Raw genomic sequence first — 16893 nt, 5'->3', positions numbered from 1 at the left:
AGTGTGCTGCCTTTGAGAATTGAAAAGGTCAACAGGCAACGGTGGCTTGAAAGTGAACAGAGCCTGAGAAAACTATGTCATGTGTCCCTTCTCTCTGGTAAATTAACACCACTGTATCTGCTAGTGGGTGAGAATAGCAATTAAGTCGTGTGGAAGAAGTAGCAGAATGCACAGAAGCATCCCCTCAGACTTCTATAATGTGTATGGTCACTAATGCAGGTCAGACCTCAGAAGTCCTAGGGTTTATCTCTGGAAAAATATGAGCGTTGTTTACATAAAAGCCAAACATTTCAGGATTTCGACAGCTTTCCTCTATCCTGACTTTGTGTGAGATTCCAGGAGACTGAAACATAAGCTTAACATTATCTTAAGGAAGGAGATTTTGAGAATAATTTCCAATTCAAATATTGATTTTGTGAAGGTCCCAGAGTCTGTTGCTCTGGGAAACTGTGTTTAACAAATATTTCAGTACTGTGGGAGATGCCAGCCTGCAAGGCATGTGGAAGTATCCCGTGCAAAAGTGTGATAGAAGATACCTCTGGGCATCACCTCTTTCTTCACCCCGGACCCCATCCTCACCCCCAACATACTCACACTCACTTACACAACTCAGCTTATTTTCTCTGAACCCCACCATTCTTCTTAAAAGTGTCATTGTATTTGTGACAGTAACATCCTCAGGTACTTGTAAGCTTTAAATTATTTGTCTAAGACCTTATATGCTTAGACTAAGGTAATTCCCAGTATGTGTGATTATTAGGAGGATTAGAGATCTAAAGGCTCACAGAACTGACTTTCAGAGAATTGAAATGTAAAATTAAGTATTAGGATTTTTTTTTTTTTAACATCTTTATTGGGGTATAATTGCTTTACAATGGTGTGTTAGTTTCTGCTTTATAACAAAGTGAATCAGTCATACATAAACATATGTTCCCATATGTCTTCCCTGTTGCGTCTCCCTCCCTCCCACCCTCCCTATCCCACCCCTCCAGGCTGTCACAAAGCACCGAGCCAATATCCCTGTGCCATGTGGCTGCTTCCCACTAGTTATCTACCTTACTGCCTTTGTTAGTGTGTATATGCCCATGACTCTCTCTCGCCCTGTCACAGCTCACCCTTCCCCCTCCCAGTATTAGGATTTTAACGTTAAGATAACGGTGGTATCGTTACTATCATCCTCTTTTGTTTAGAGACATTTATTTTATCGTGAATGCTGTTCGCATGTGGCTTTCTTCATTCTCAAAGAGCTTGGCTTTAAGAGAAAAGTGTAAATAGCCTTTTACTTTCCTGTAACTGAATTGTACACATTAACTGCCAAAGTTACTAGGAAACAGAAGTGATTGCTTTAGATTACCTTTGAAAGGGGGCCAGCTCCTTTCTGGTCCGGTGGAAGGATATAGCAAAGATCAGCAATGTCACAAAGAAGAAACTGTCAACTGAATGCCAAGTCAGTCATGGACCAAACCCAAGTGTTGACACGGCCCTAGATCATAAAAGAACATATTTTAATCTGAGCCTAATTTAAAGCAAAAGCAGTTGCATTTTTCACTAGTTGGGGAACCATTTGGAATGCAGATGCTTAACAGCACAGTTTAATTTTCAGAGACCCTTTGGGCAATTTTCATAAGACATTTTCTTGGACCAGGGCAACAGAGGAATATCAGTCCTTCCCATTTATCCTTATAGAATTCTTTGTAAAGAAACAGGGGCTTTGATGTGAATAGCCAAAAGACAGTGGATAGGAAAAGTCATGGGGATATCTGAAAAGTGGGCAAGGATGCACATGGCATATGTAAATGATGTTCAAGTGTGCAAAACCCCTACTTAGCCACTCACGTGGATACTACTGGGTCTCATCAAGAGCCTGCGTTGAAACTTTATAATCGAGACTTCCTGTTGGATCCTCCAACCTGGAACGATTTATTTTACTGCTTTTAATCCATTTTCTTTTCTACCTTAAATGAGATTGATTTCTATCCTGAATAGTCTTGTGCTTTCTGGAGCTAAAAGGGGGCCTTCCCACCATGGCACAGTAACCGTATCAGTGGAGAGGAGATGACCATTCATATGAAGGTCCTCCTTAGGTTGACTAGTAATTTGGTCCAGGTGGAATGAGGTGCTCTTTCTGATGTGCTGCCTGCCTAGTTGAAAAAGGCCACCTAGCAGATTGGATACAGGCAATAAGTTCCCTGTTGCCCTCCAGACAGATTACACATTTACCTACTTAAAGGAGGGCAAGCAATACTGTTGTCCTCAATGGGGAATTGTAAAAATATGGAAGGAGAAATATCAGATAATTGGTTTTATATTTTTCTTTAGAAACAGATGATTATTTAGGAAATTGCAAAGAAAATGATATACAATCTTTGCTGCACAAATTACACCAAAAGAACATATTCCAAGAATGAAATCAGTGACCTTTCTGCAGAAAAGAAAATATTTTATCGTTAACTGCATGCTAATAAATTTGTACCAGATGAATCCTCCCACATGTATTTTCAGTGTTGGTGCCTGGGCTCCAAGTGGGGTGTCTTAAGCCCAACACCAATTCTGCAGAACCCAACCCACAAATACTTTGCATATCGTGTTTCCTTTGTTGGCTCATGAGTGAGATCTAGAATAAGGATTTGCTCAAAAGGTCTCACAGTGGGCACTTTGGCACCAAGTGTACAAAACGACATTTCATTTAGCCCAACAGACCTAAATGAATACTCACTGGCAGGTGTCAAAGAACTCCACCCCAAAGAAGCTGATCACTCATTTCTGCTTGGACTTCTCACCAACATGGGTTTTATATAATCAGAGTTTGCATTGTTTTCCCAAAGCCCCCCACAGCTTGATTCAGAGTTTAACCTTTAAAGTACTTATATTAGCTAAAGTAAGGTAGAAGACTCGTATCACTTTTATTCACCTTTTTTGTATGCTTTTGTGGTTTTTGTTTGTTGTTTTCGGAGAAAAGCAACATGGTGGAACAGAAAGCATCAAGATGTACAATCACACTAACTTGGGTTTGAATCATGACTTTACTATTTAATAGCTGTATGACCTTGAGCAATTACTTATCTTGTCTGAACCTCAATTTTTTCATCTATTAAAGGGAATAATATTTGCCTCTCAGGGCTGTTGTAAGAATTAGCTCTAGTTCTGTATATTTCTTGGCACATTCAGAGCAGATGATCAATAAATGGTAGCTGCAGCTGCTATGATTAAAGCTGTTCTACAGCCAGAAAGACAGGGGGTTTACATCAACTCAAGCCTCTTTCTCATGGCTGTAAGAAACCGCAGACGCTCCTGGACTTGTATGAGAAAATGTAATTAAGACAAAAACTTTATTTTCATTTCAGCCATTCTTCAGATCTCTCAAAATCCTGATGAATCCTCTCCTTAGGATTATAAATAGGAATCGAAAAGGCAAACACACATTTTATGCTAACACCAAACTTAAAACCTTAAATTCTAGGTTCACGAAATGTTCCTTATCTTTTACCCAATTTTTGATGTCAAAGAGAGTGACAAGATGCTATGTGTACATCCTTAAAAAGGAAGTGTTGTGTGGGAAAAGAGGATGGAATAGTGGACAGATTTTGGACAGAACACTGAGTTTTGAATTGTGGTTCCAACAATATCACTTAACAGCTGTCTGACCCTTGACACACTGTTTCACAGCAATGAGCTTCTGTTTTTCTCCTGCCCTGCCTATCATATGGAGCTATTTTGAAAATTAAGAGAAATAAAGGATATAATGGTACTTCTGGAAACTGAAGTCCAACAGAAAAATGAGATGCTATTTTGCACAATTTTTTTATTCACAGGCTCCAGTGCTGTGTGAACCTTGATTTTATTCCTGGTTCCATTCCTTACTAATACTGTGACCATGGGAACATTATAGAATCTGTCTAAGCTGATTTCTGTATTTAAATTGGCATATCAGTGTTTACCATATAGGATTGTTAGGATCAAATGAAATACTTATGCTTGGGACACATTGTAAGTACTCAATAAATGGTAGATATGTTGCTGTTATCAATGATGTTATTTAGCACCTGGCCCAAGGGCAGAATGCCCTGACCAAAAATAGGAGCTGGAAAGAAGTTTAGGACCAATATGGGATCCTGACATTCAGTTGAAATCAGTTGACCTTTTTTGAGTGTCTCTATGTAGGCACTGCAGAATTTTTAAATGTCAGTATCTGCTACTTCTTATAATTGGAGTAGGGAGGGGGACGATGATAATGATGATTAGGAGGAAGAGGATAAAGCTTGCTGGATATTATTATGTGCCAGGCACTGTACTAAGTACTTTACAGAAATTAATCCATCTTATTCTCACATCAATCCTATGAGATAGGAACTATTGATATTATCAATCTTATTCTTCAGATGAGGAGACTGGGACACAGAGAGGTTAAGTAACTTAATCAAGTCCTAAGCTAATAATGATCAGAGTTGGAACGTTTACTCAGAAGTCTGATTCTAGAACTCATGCTTTGTCTACTATGAATGAGAGAAAAGAAGTACATAAATGTTGTACAAAACTTTATCACATTATGTAAAAATATAGAAAAAAATGTTCAAAATCCAGGGGAAAGTTCCAGCAGACTTCAGATATTTATGCAGCAATGAAAATGTGCTCAGCTGTGACTTCAAAGGCCATGCTTCTAGCCACTATAGCATGCCATCTCCCTATTTGACAAAATCTTATTGAAGGGGTGTGAAATTGAGAAAATAAGCCAAAAAATTCACCATGCCATACCCTTTAATCATCTTGCTATGTGTTAAAAATAATAATAAACCTACATGTTTACAATAATAATATATTAAATCTGTATTTCTATAGTCAATTGGGAGGCATTATGATTAAACCTAGAGTTGTTGACAGGTCATCACTCACCAGCTCTGCTTGTCTTTCAGCAACCACTAAATATTGATGCATAGACACTTTAGTCCACCCCCTTAATTTCACAAATGGGGTCATTAAAACTTAACGCAATAAATTGTCCAAGATGAGATAGCTAGTTAGTGGCAGAGCTGGAACTAGAGCACATTTCCTAAACCCAAGTCCCATATTTTCCAAGTTTAATTCAACAAATATTTACTGAGCAATAATAATTATATTGTGAGGCAATGACAAGGAGGGTGTGAGTTTACAAATAAAAGATGGTCCTTGCTCTTCAGAAGCTTATAATCTAGTAGGAAAGGCAAACATGCCCACATATAATTATAAAACTCACCATAATGGAATGACTTCAATAGCAGGGAAGATCCCACATGCTGTCACTGTATGTCTCCCTTTCATCACTCAGCACACTTGTTTATTCAAGGAGTTCTGCCCTGCTAAATTGTTAGCTATAGTTCGCTAATTTATCCCTAGCATAGTTCCCGGTACAGCATAGGAACTCAATAAATATTTATTGAACAAAGTGAGAAGACACAAGAGCAAAATCATGTGGAATCACAGAGGAGGGAATGATTAATTAAATGTGAATTTGAAATGTACAGGCCAGAGCAAAGCCAATTAGGTAAAACTTTACTGAAATGTCAAGTCTCTAAGGAGAGGAGATCATTGAGCTGGAAGAGGGCCTGTCATTTCTATTAATCCATACCCCTGCCTTTAGGCCAATCCACAGATAAATTACCTCTGACAAGTCAGAATCTGGTTTATTTTTAACTGAGAAGTTTTGTGTATTTTTTTAACATTTTGATAAATTTAGAAAATATCTATTACAAATCATTCATCAGAAAAATAAGAGCATGTAAAACTTAGACCAAAGAAAGGCTGATTCCAGCTTATCATTCTTTCTCAAATTCTGAGTGTCACAGCCCCCAAAATCTAGGTAGATTGCTTCAAGGGGATCTCAGTGGTATGTGTCAGACTGTCCCACAGTCAGAGGAAGGTCCATTTTATATTTGTTCCAGTTTGATTCTGTGCATAGCATCATTCAACCTGACTCTTGTGTCTTATCTTTTCTGAGATTTATTTCCTCAGTTTGTGACTGCTTCCTCCCTCCTTTGCTTTCTTCTTTTTGCCCTTCCTTCGTTCCTTCTTTCCTTCCTTCCTCCCTTCCTTCTTCCTCCCCTTCCTCTCTCTCTCTCTTTTCCAGTCATGAGTCAATACCATAATATTAGTTTTGCACATTTTATTTTTCATACATTTCCTCTCTCATGAAACTCAGCACAGGGGATGGCACATGCCTGTGCCCTGCCTAGGAACTCCACACTCTCCCACACTACTTTGCCTGCTCCTAGAAACCAGGAAAGAGTCAGTAGAGCATCTAGCATTGGAAGAATGAGACCAGCACTTGGAAATAACACAGGCAGAATGTTACACATGTTAGATTCCCAAGAGTCTGATCAAAAGCCAAGATTTCCCCCCACCCATTTAAATCAATATACTTTATTTAAATTGACTTTCAAGTTTATTAAGGCTTGGACAAGAGCACATTGTTGTCTTATATGCAATAAGCTCAGTGATAAGTGCTGTAGTTACTGTATTAAGAACTAAAGAAGGTAAAGACAAGAGTATAAAAAATAACTATGAGTACAAAAATATGTTAATGGATACACACTACAAAAAGATGTAATTTGTGACATTGATGACAAAGTGTGGGAGAGAAGTAAAAATGTAGAGTATTTATATACACTTGAAGTTAAATTGTTATCAGCTTATCAGGTTAAAATAGATTGTTATAACTGTAAGATATTTTATGTAAGCCACATGGTAACCACAGGGAAAATACCTATAGAAGATACACAAAAGAAAATGAGAAAGGAATCAACTCATGTCACTACAAAAAGAAAAAAAAAAGTCAATGAAACACAAAGGAAGATAGCAAGAGTAGAAAAGAGGTACAAGAAAGCTACAAGACAGACAGAAAACAATGAACAAAATGACAATAGTTAGTCCTTCCCTATCAATAATTACTTTAAATGTAAATGGGTTAAACTTCACAGTCCAAAGACATAGAGTGGCTGAAAAAAAAAGATTAAACTATGTACTGTCTATAAGAGAGTCACTTTAGACTTAAGAACACATATGGGCTGAAAGTAAAAGGATGGAAAAAGATATTCCAGGCAAATGGTAACCAAAAGCAAGTAGGGGTAACCATACTTATATCAGACAAAATAGACTAAGTCAGAAACTGTCAAGAGAGACATTATATATTCATAAAAGGGTCAATTCACCAAGAAGATATAACAAAGTGTTGAATATCTCATGTGATTTATTGAATACTGTACTGAACGTGAAAAACAGAATGGTTGTATGGGTACAGAATGTTTGTAAGTGTATTAGTTATTTACCCTTGTGATCACACGACTGACTGGGAGCTGTGGATTGCTCCTGTTTCCAAGTATCATACTGCATATCACTAGCCTGTGAAAAGATCAAAAATCAAAATTTGAAGTACAGTTCCTACTAATGTGTATCACTTTCACATCATAGTAAAGTAGAAAAATTATAAATTGAACCATTGCAAGTCAGAGATAGTCTGTATATGAAGCAAACATTGACAGAACTGAAGGGAGAAATGAACAGCAACACAGTACTAGATGATTTCAACACCCCACTTTCAACAACAGATAGAACACCCAGACGGAAGATCAATAAGGAAACAGAGGAGTCAAACAATAGTACAGTTCAAAAGAACCTAACAAACATATACAGAGCATGCCACCCAATAGCAGCAGGATAGACATTCTTCTCAAGTGTTAAAGGACCATTCTACAGGATAGATCACATGCTAGGTTACAAAATAAGGCTTAGCAGTTTTAAGAAGATGGAAATCATGCCAAGTATATTTCCAAACACATGGAATGAAACTAAAAATCAGTGGCAGAAGGAAAACTAGAAAATTCACAAATATTTGGAAATTAAACAATACATTCTTGAACAATCAGTGGGTCAAAGAACAAAGCAAATGAGAAATTTAAAAATATCTTGAGAAACAAAAACAAAACACAACATACCAAAACTTGTGGAATGAGGCAAATGCAGTACTAAGAGGGTAGTTTATAGTGGTAAATGACTATATTTAAATAAGAGAAAAGGTCTGACATAAACAACCTAACTTTACACCTCAAGGAACTAGAAAAAGAAGAACAAACTAAATCCAAAGTTAGCAGAAGGAAGAAAATAGTTAAGATTAGGACAGAAGTAAATGAAGTAGAGAATAGAGAAACAATAGAAAAAACCAACAAAATTAAGACCTATTTTTAAAAAGATAAACAAAATTGACAAACTTTAGCTACATTAACTAAGGAAAAAAGAAAAGACTCAAATGAATAAAATAAAGAATGAAAGAGGAGAGTTACATTTGATGCCGCAGAAATTAAAAGGATTGAGACTACTATGTACAATTATATACCAACAAATTGGATGACTTAGAAGAAATGGGTAAATTCTTAGAATTTACCTACAAAGACCTACAACCTACAAAGACTGAATCATGAAGAAATAAAAAATCGGAACAGACCTATAAATAGTAAGGAGATTAAATCAATAATCAAAAACCTTCCAAAATGAAAAAGCTCAGGACCAGATGGCTTCACTGGTGATATCTACCAAATATTTAACAGGAAAAAATGCCAATCCTTCTCAAACTCTTCCAAAAAATTGAAAATTCAGAAATACTTCTCATAAGCCCACATTAATATGATACCAAAGCCAGGAAAAGACACAACAAAAACACTTCGGGCCAATATTCCTAATGAATGAATGCAAAATCCTTCACAAAATAGCAAACTGAATTCAACAACACATTAAAAAGATCACACACCATGGCCAAGTGTGATTTATCCTTGGATGCAAAGATGGTTCAACCTATGAAAAACAATCAATGTGATCACATCAGCAGAACAAAGGATAAACATCAGTGATCATCTCAACAGATGCAGAGACACACTGACAGATCTCAACATTCTTTCATGATAAAAATACTCAACAAACTAGGAGGAGAGGGAAATGACTTTAACCTAATAAAGGTCATAGATGAAAGGTCTATAGCTAACATCATACTCAATGGTGAAAAACTGAAAGCTTTTCTCTAGGATCAGGAACAAGGTAAAGATGCCCACTGTCACCATTTCTATTCAATGTTGTATTGCAAGTTCTAACCAGAGCAATTAGTCAAGGAAAACAAATAAACCTCTTACAAATCAGAAAGGGAGAAGTAAAATTATCTCTGTTCACAGAAAACATTATTTCATGTTTAAAAAGCCCTAAAGATTCCACACGTACATGCACACACACACACACACGAAAATACTGTTAGAACTAATAAATGAATTCAGCAAAGTTGCAGTATGCAAAATCAATATACAAAAGTTAGTTGTCTTTCTACATACTAACAATGAACAATTTCAATAGAAAATTAAGAAAACAAACTCGTTTACAATAACAACAAAAAGAACAAAATAGGAATAAACTTAACCAAGGGAGTGAAAGACCTGTACACTGTAAGCTACAAAACATTGATGAAAGACATGAAAAAGAGACACAAATGTTCAAAGATTGGAAGACAACATTTTAAAATATACGACTCCAAGCAATCTACAGATTCAGTGTGATCCCTGCAAATGTCCCAATGGCATTCTTTACAGAAATAGAAAAAAAAAATCCTAAAATTGTTGTGGAAACACAAAACACTCCAGATAGATAAAACGATTTTGAGAAGGGAAGATGAAGCTCACATCTGTTAGTATGACCAATATCAAAAGCAATGACACAGCAACAAAACCTAGAAAATGTATTAGTGAGAATGTGGAGAAAATGGGAACCCTGTGCACTATTGGTGGTAAGTGGGAATGTAAAATGGCTCAGCTGCTGAGGAAAACAGTATGGAGGTTCCTGAAAAAATTAAAAATAAAAGTACCATACGATCCAGCAAACCTACTTCTGGGTATTTATCCAGATGAATTGAAATTGGGATCTTAAGGAGATATTTGCACTACTGTGTTCACTGAGGCATTATTCACATTAGCCAAGAGGTGGAAGCAGCCTAATTCTCCACTGACGGATTAACAGATAAAGAAAATGTAGTATATACATACAGTGGAATATTATTCAGCCGTAGAAAGAGGAAATCCAGTCATGTGCTATAATATGGATGAACCTTGAGGACATTATATGAAATGAAATAAGCTAGTCACAGAAAGACAAATACTTCATGATTCCATTTATACTATATGAGGTATGCAGAAGTAGTGAAATTCATAAAAGCAGGAAGTAGAGTGGTGGTTGGCAGGAGCTGGGAGGAGGGAAATGAAGAGTCACTGTGCATGGGAATAGAATTCTAGAATAGAATTTTAGTCCTGCAAGATGGAACAGTTCTAGAGATCTGCTATGCAACATTGTGCTTTATAGTCAACAATATTGTACTGTACACTCAAACCTTCATTTAGAGGGTAGATCTATTATTATGTGTTTTTTCACCACAATTTTTTAAAAGGAACTAAAGGGGATGGCTATTATGGATAATAATGCTGTTTAATATTTTAACTTTCTAACTTGGTGGAGAGGAAGAGGAGATGTCATCGTGCCTTTCTGCTCCCTAATACATACTTGTAATATACTGTGAAATCAGTATACCTTTTGGACTATATCATTTTAAGAGGAACGTGACTTTGGTGGCTGAAGTTTGGGATTCTCTCCCTGCTTTACCACTGACTGGCCTCTGACTTGGGGAACCACTCCCCATTTTGTCCCATCTAGCTATAAAGGGAGAACAGTCTGAAAACACAGCTGTCAGGAAGAGCAGCTTTTATGAATGAAGATCTGGCTAAAATAAACAGCAGCCATTTCTATGTTTTAGTATTATAAGACCACTAGCAAACTTCTTCAAAAAGATAAATTCATACACTTGCACCACTCAGCCACTGAAATGTTTCACATAATGACCTTAAGAACACATTGCTATTTTGTGTTTAAATTCAAAATGCTTATTTGTTCATTTTACACTAAGATGTAGAACATAGACCCAGATACCTATGTTGGAATAACCACTGAAGAACACTTTTATCTTCTTTCTTGCTTAATTTATTTTAATAAACACTAAACGCCTTTTGTGCTTGGTTCAGAGGATGCAACTGCAAAAAAAGAGCCATCTCCCTTCCCTAATGGCTGTTACTTACATTCTGTTTGAGGAGAATGGCACAAAACAAGTAATAGTGCAATTCTTGTTTTAATTGCAGTTGTCATAAATTATAATAGAGGAGCACAGGTGCTAAATGAGTGTTTAATGGAAGGATGACTTAATCTGTTCTGGAAGGGGGTGGGGCAGTGTCCAGGGAATGCTCTCTTAAAAGGTGACATTTGAGTTGAGCTCTGGAATGCAGGGAGAACTCCAGAATTTCTGAATAGAAGAGGCTTTGGGTTGGCAATCTGGTAGGAAGTAAGCTCTGGTAGACTTGTTTTGGAGCTGTGTTTCATAATGAGCCCACTCTTTTTAGATTGTATTCTGTGTTTCCTTGAGATGGCTTCTTGGAGGTTGTATCTTGATGCACCCTACAGAAGGGTGAGTAGAAATGAATTATGTGGAGGTGTGAAGAGGGAAAGAGAACACGATAGTTGGAGGATAGTGAGGGATGGGTGAGACTGGGGAAAGCAGTAGAGGCTGGGTCGCACAGGGCAGGATTAAGGACCATGCAAGCCACTTTAAAGACTGTATTCTCTGTAGGGATAAAGATTCCCAGAAAACGAGACTTTATTCACAGTTATCAAGCAGGGTAGAACCTAATCAGATTCTCACTTTAGAAGAAGTCACTCTGGCCACTACATGAGCATGAATTGGAGTAAAGGTGGTGCCAGAGGCCAGTTACGAAGCTGTTTCACAAGTTTTACAGAGAAGTGAACGGTAGCTTAGACTAGGATGGTCATCATGGTGATTGAGAGGAATAGACAAAAATAGAAGATACTTAACAGACAAATACTGTAGAGTATAACTGAATATGCCAGGTGGATCTGGAAAGAGTCACAGGAGACGTGACATTACTTTAATCTGGAAGGCTGAGAACAACTTCCTTGTAATACTGTGGTTCATCATTTAGGTTAAATTGTTAAAATATGTAAATTATAAATGATTATTACCTTTTATCAATATTCCTTTCAGATTCTCTAAGAAATGTCATATAACCTGTGTTCTTATTTCTCTAATAGTGTTACAAAGTTGGTTAGAATAGAATAAATATGCATTTCCTGAAAACCATTTGACAATGGCCTTTTCAATTCAGATTAATCCCCTCCCCACCAGCATCCACCCAAATCCAAGTATATTAGTGAGAATTTGGGACCTTTAAAAATTTTTTTCTACTCCCTATTGAATCCTCTGTCCAAGTTAAATCTCTATAGCAGTAGGGATGTGTCCTTGCACACTGTTAATTCATGCTTACTTTTGCCTCATAAGATTAATGATTAAACTGATATAAGTATTTTGGAAATAATTTTAGAACCTAAATTACCTTAACTATTCTGGGTTCTCTCTTATTTTAGAAGGTAATTGTGCTTAGTTCTGGAGATTGCCTAGGCTGAAGGTTTTAGATGTAGAAGAATATTAATTTGTTAGCATTTGTAACATCTCTAGTCTTTGCGGTCACAGGAATTCACTGTACATACTTTTCAAATCAAGAGAAATTGTGTCTAATACTTTATACCATTTTATGATTATTTAACACATTACTTGGGGCTGCTAAAGGGCTTTTCTGCTACCCAGCCATCCTTTAGCAAGCACTTAGCTCTTCTTTCGTAATTAATATTTTCATTTCTCATATGCATAGAGTGCCTGCAGGAAATTTTATCTGGAAAAGAATCTGCATAGTGTTTTAGTGCAGTACAATTTATTTAGCAATTCATCTTTGATATTTATTTTTTATTAAACAAATTAAGCCAGGATTTTAGTTTTAAGCCCTTGCTTCAAAATGGGATTATATGAAATCATGTGTGTGAAACTTTTGAAAATGGTAAAGCACTATAGAATTTAAAGAATCTTTCATTCAATAAAAACAAATTTTAAATAAAATAAAATAAACAAAAACCTTCTAGTGGTTGTTCTGTGGAGGCACTACCAGGTCAAAGAGAGGTCAATAAGATGTATCTCATCTAGGCATTGCTCTGTGCGCCATATGCCCATGTTAAATCACAATGATAAGTAAGATGTGGACTTGTGCACCACTAATTCTCGTTTTGCCAGACTTTCATGTCATCCTATGGTCATTACAGTTGACCAATTACAGTTGATCGAATTGAATTATCTTTAATTAGTAGGTCTGTTTCATAGTACAGTGGGCTAGCTGGACATATTTATCTGTTTTAAGTGGTCTGTCCACAGACTTGGAAAGCCAAACGTCATTTTTGAAAAGGAAAAAATAACTGGGGGGGAGGGGGAGAGAGGAGGCTAGGATTATTTTATACGTGTTAAAGGGAAAGTACAATTTCAATAGTTTTGAAGCACGTTTAACGAAAGTTTGCTGTGGTCTTTAAGATCTTTGGAGGAAAGTCACATTAGTTAGGCAATATGTAATATTTATGTTTCTATATAGAAATGACATGCAAAGGTTATTAAAACAGCAATTCTCTTGTCTTTGTGATGGGAAGAAATAGCTGATTCCAAAGAACTCATTCATAACAGATTTAGGTCCCTATGAAGATTTATAATACCTTTGAGTAGTGCCCAGCCAGGACCTTTTCTGTCTTGCTGCAAGCTGCACACGCCATTACAAAATTATAACAAATTCACACTGACTCCTGCACAGATTGATTCTTATACTTGAGAGGCAAATGGATGAGAACAGGGCGTGTATTCCCTGAAGATTCAATGGGCCTCTGAGCAATGAAATCTGCCTGAAAAACTGGAGAAGCATCTATGGTTAGATAAGATTGGAGAGAGCCAAACTTATTACTTCCTTACATTCTCATTTGGAGAGTGGTGGATTGCCATCTCACATCAAGTCCTACTGTACAGCCATGCATCATGGCGACACCAGATAAATATGAAGTTCTCTAGGGCTTTATTTGACCCAGAAGGTCATTCAGCCATTAGCCCTTGATTCAGCATAAAAAAATGAAGTGGGGCGAGGGAGGGAGGAAGAAGAAGAGAAAAAGAAAGGGAGAGAATTTTCTGCTCCTTTTCTCACTGCGTATCACATGATGATCTATTTGCCTCAATTTTATGTTTGTAAGTATTGATAGGGATTCCTTGTTCCTCTTTCAGAAAGAAATACCATTAATGCCATTGTTATACCTACCCAACAGTTCAAGTCTTCACGTTTTTGTGGCAAATTTCCTTAATATCTCAAAATCAACAGTAAAGCCAACCTTAGAAAAATAGTTTGTTTCTGGAGCACTGCTGAATCAAATATTATTTTCTAAAAATGTTAGTCAACTCCGTCATTCTTCTACTCTTTCCTTCTATTAGACATCCACCCAAATATCTATTCATCTGTCCAAAAATGTATTTATCATAAGCCTGCTATGATGTGCTGGGCAGGCAGTGGGCTAGGAGCTTGGGAAAAAATAGTCAATAACAGACCCAGGCCTGCCCTCTGAACTGACACATATGGGTCATTATTATTTAGCAAAGGTGTTCTGAATGCTTACCGTGCCAGGCAAGGTACTTATACCAACCCCTTGCACAGAATTTGGGAAACGTCTCTTTCATGCAGATACACGAAAAGAGAAATTCCTGCCCCTTCCTTTCAGGACTTTTATATATAACAATGATTTATCCAGGGAGTCCTAGTGTTGAATTGTAGGATATGTTGTAATCATGGCTTTTGAAACAAGAACCTTGTCGACTCAGATAGAAATGAGGTCTACACTGCCCCAGCACCTGGTTAGTCCACTGCGAAAGTGGGTCTGATAGCACCTGACTGTCTATAACTAGAATAACTGTATCATGGGATTATATCACACTTGTTTGGTGCTGCATAGGTGGCGCTGTGCTCCCCAATCAAACCAAAATTATTTCCTTAGGGATATGTGATAGGGATAGGCATTTTGGCAAGAGATACGGAAAGTTTCAAACAGAATAAAAATTCTAAGTGCCGTAGTAATTAGCCTTTCCCTTTCCTGAAAATACTATGCATGGCTTCTGCAAACATACTAAAATTTAAAATTTAAAACAATCATGTCCTCTTTGGAAGGCAATTGCTTTAAATTGGATAGATTTCACTCATTTTTTAGTGAAAGAATTTGAAAATTCTGTCTTTGGAAACCAAAATACTGGATGGCAGAATTAGATGTCTTTCACTTTAAAATGCAGACTCTCTCTGTGGTGAATGTATTTGTTGTGGTAAAGTATTTGAAAGGAAATCCTCAGAATAATTTGGGGTAAGGAAAAACACTGTGTCAAAATAAGCCAACCCATCAGTTTGGAACTTTGGGAATTGCTTTACTTTTGAATCAGAAAGAATTAATAATTGTTCATAGCATAAATAATATATGTTTGGACTATAATATATAATCATGTTCTAAAACACACTTCCAAATTTGAAAGCACTCTGGTATAATGCTGTGATCTAAGTGATTTTTCTGAATGAATCAATGTTCTTTAGAGTTAATACTGATCCTCTTATTTCGTTACCTCATGATTTGGTCTGTGTCTTGGCAAACCTCTCTCTAAATAAGTGATTCCTGTAAATGTTGGAAATTGTTTCACAGGTTAACCTCCCCATCGTTTTACATTGCTTACGCTATATTGTTTCAGCCTAGATATATTCTTTCTGGAAAGAAGGGTCCTGCTAGTCTGATAAGAAGCTCTCTTTCCTGAGGTCTGTATTTTGCGTGGGGATCAGCTAGAGAGGGAAACGCCAGAATGCCAAATTGCGAAGAGTACGCTTTACTGTGGGGCTCCATCCAAAAAGGGTTTGTAACAGTGTACAGTCCTGTAGCCCAGCTGTGTGGAGCATTGATTGCTTCTGCCTAGAGCAGGGATACTGTCAAGTTGCTCTGTGAGTTGAGTCATCTATTGACAAAGAGCTACCAGCCCGCAGATAATGCTGTGCGGAGCTGCTCCCACGATGCGCTGCTATAGCAGCTGTCAAAGATACTGAGGGAACCACGGGAGAAAAAAAAAAAAAAAAGACTTTTACAACTGCCTGGAAGAAAGGGGTGTGAGGGAGGAGACATTCCTGTGCAGAGCTGACCAAAGGCAAGAGTAGGCATCAGTGCGGTATGAATGCATACCTCACCAAGCAACACAGCTGCAGCCGGGGGTCCGATGGGATGGATGCCGGCAGGAGCGCACCCACACTGCTCAGGGATGCCCACTGCGCTTGTGGCTGGCAGAGGAGTCCTCAGGGGCTCGGGTACAGTTCTCAGACTATGCCCTCCTCGGGACCTGGGGGCCCAGCTGCAAACAGGACCAAGCTGGTCACTTTGTGGGACAGTGTGCGGAAAAGCTCCCACAAGACGAGCACCAAGGGCAAAGGGACTTGTGGGGAGCATTGTGCCTGCCCACATGGCTGGTTCAGCCCAGCACAGGTGAGCCTTTTCCTTGTGACTTTCCCGTGAGTATTGGAAGAAACTGAGAGCACGCTGGGGAAGGCTAGCACGGTTTGGAAACTTTTCTGGGTGCTCCTTGCTGACTGGGTACGCCTGTTTGGTAAATGGTAGGCCAAGAAATCCTGTAATTTTCACAGGTGTTTGTGGGCTCACACCTCTGTGTGGCCTGTGAAAGTCAAGGGATGCTGTGCTCAGTTTCTTTCAGTGACTTTTCCCCAAATTCAACTTCTCTAGTCCTCAGATGATTTTACTATTCTGCATCATAGACTTTAGCAGCACTATTACTTCTAATCATTGTTAACTTTTTCTATTCTGCCTAGCCTAGGGTTTTGTCTTGTTTTAAGGAAGAAAGAGAAAATGAACTTTAATCAGATACTTTCCATCTCTTTAAAGATAAAGAAA

The 16893-nt window shown here is 37.6% G+C and overlaps 1 protein-coding gene and 1 long non-coding RNA gene across 21 annotated transcripts in view; one reads left to right on the top strand and one right to left on the bottom strand.

Annotated features, from left to right (window-relative positions):
• DLG2 (discs large MAGUK scaffold protein 2) overlaps positions 1–16893 on the top strand; it is a 2044900-nt gene that overhangs the window by 1212723 nt on the left and 815284 nt on the right. Inside the window, exon 1 of one of the 20 annotated variants that reach the window (XM_033431837.2) lies at positions 16104–16470. The exons of 16 other annotated variants lie outside the window; for them this stretch is intronic. In XM_033431837.2, coding sequence (XP_033287728.1) covers positions 16162–16470 — 309 coding nt within the window. In that variant the 5' untranslated portion in view covers positions 16104–16161. Of the gene's footprint in view, positions 1–16103; positions 16471–16893 lie in introns of those variants that run through there. 3 more of the 20 variants (XM_033431843.2, XM_004271840.3, XM_033431841.2) reach the window with 3 other exon arrangements.
• Positions 1–16893, bottom strand: part of LOC125965184 (uncharacterized) — a 1042439-nt gene that overhangs the window by 447548 nt on the left and 577998 nt on the right. The gene's annotated exons all lie outside the window — the stretch shown is intronic.

Source organism: Orcinus orca, chromosome 8 (genome assembly GCF_937001465.1).
Source record: "Orcinus orca chromosome 8, mOrcOrc1.1, whole genome shotgun sequence".
Lineage (NCBI taxonomy): Eukaryota > Metazoa > Chordata > Mammalia > Artiodactyla > Delphinidae > Orcinus > Orcinus orca.
The sequence above is the reverse complement of the archived record's forward strand: the minus strand, read 5'-3'. Positions and strand labels throughout refer to the sequence as shown.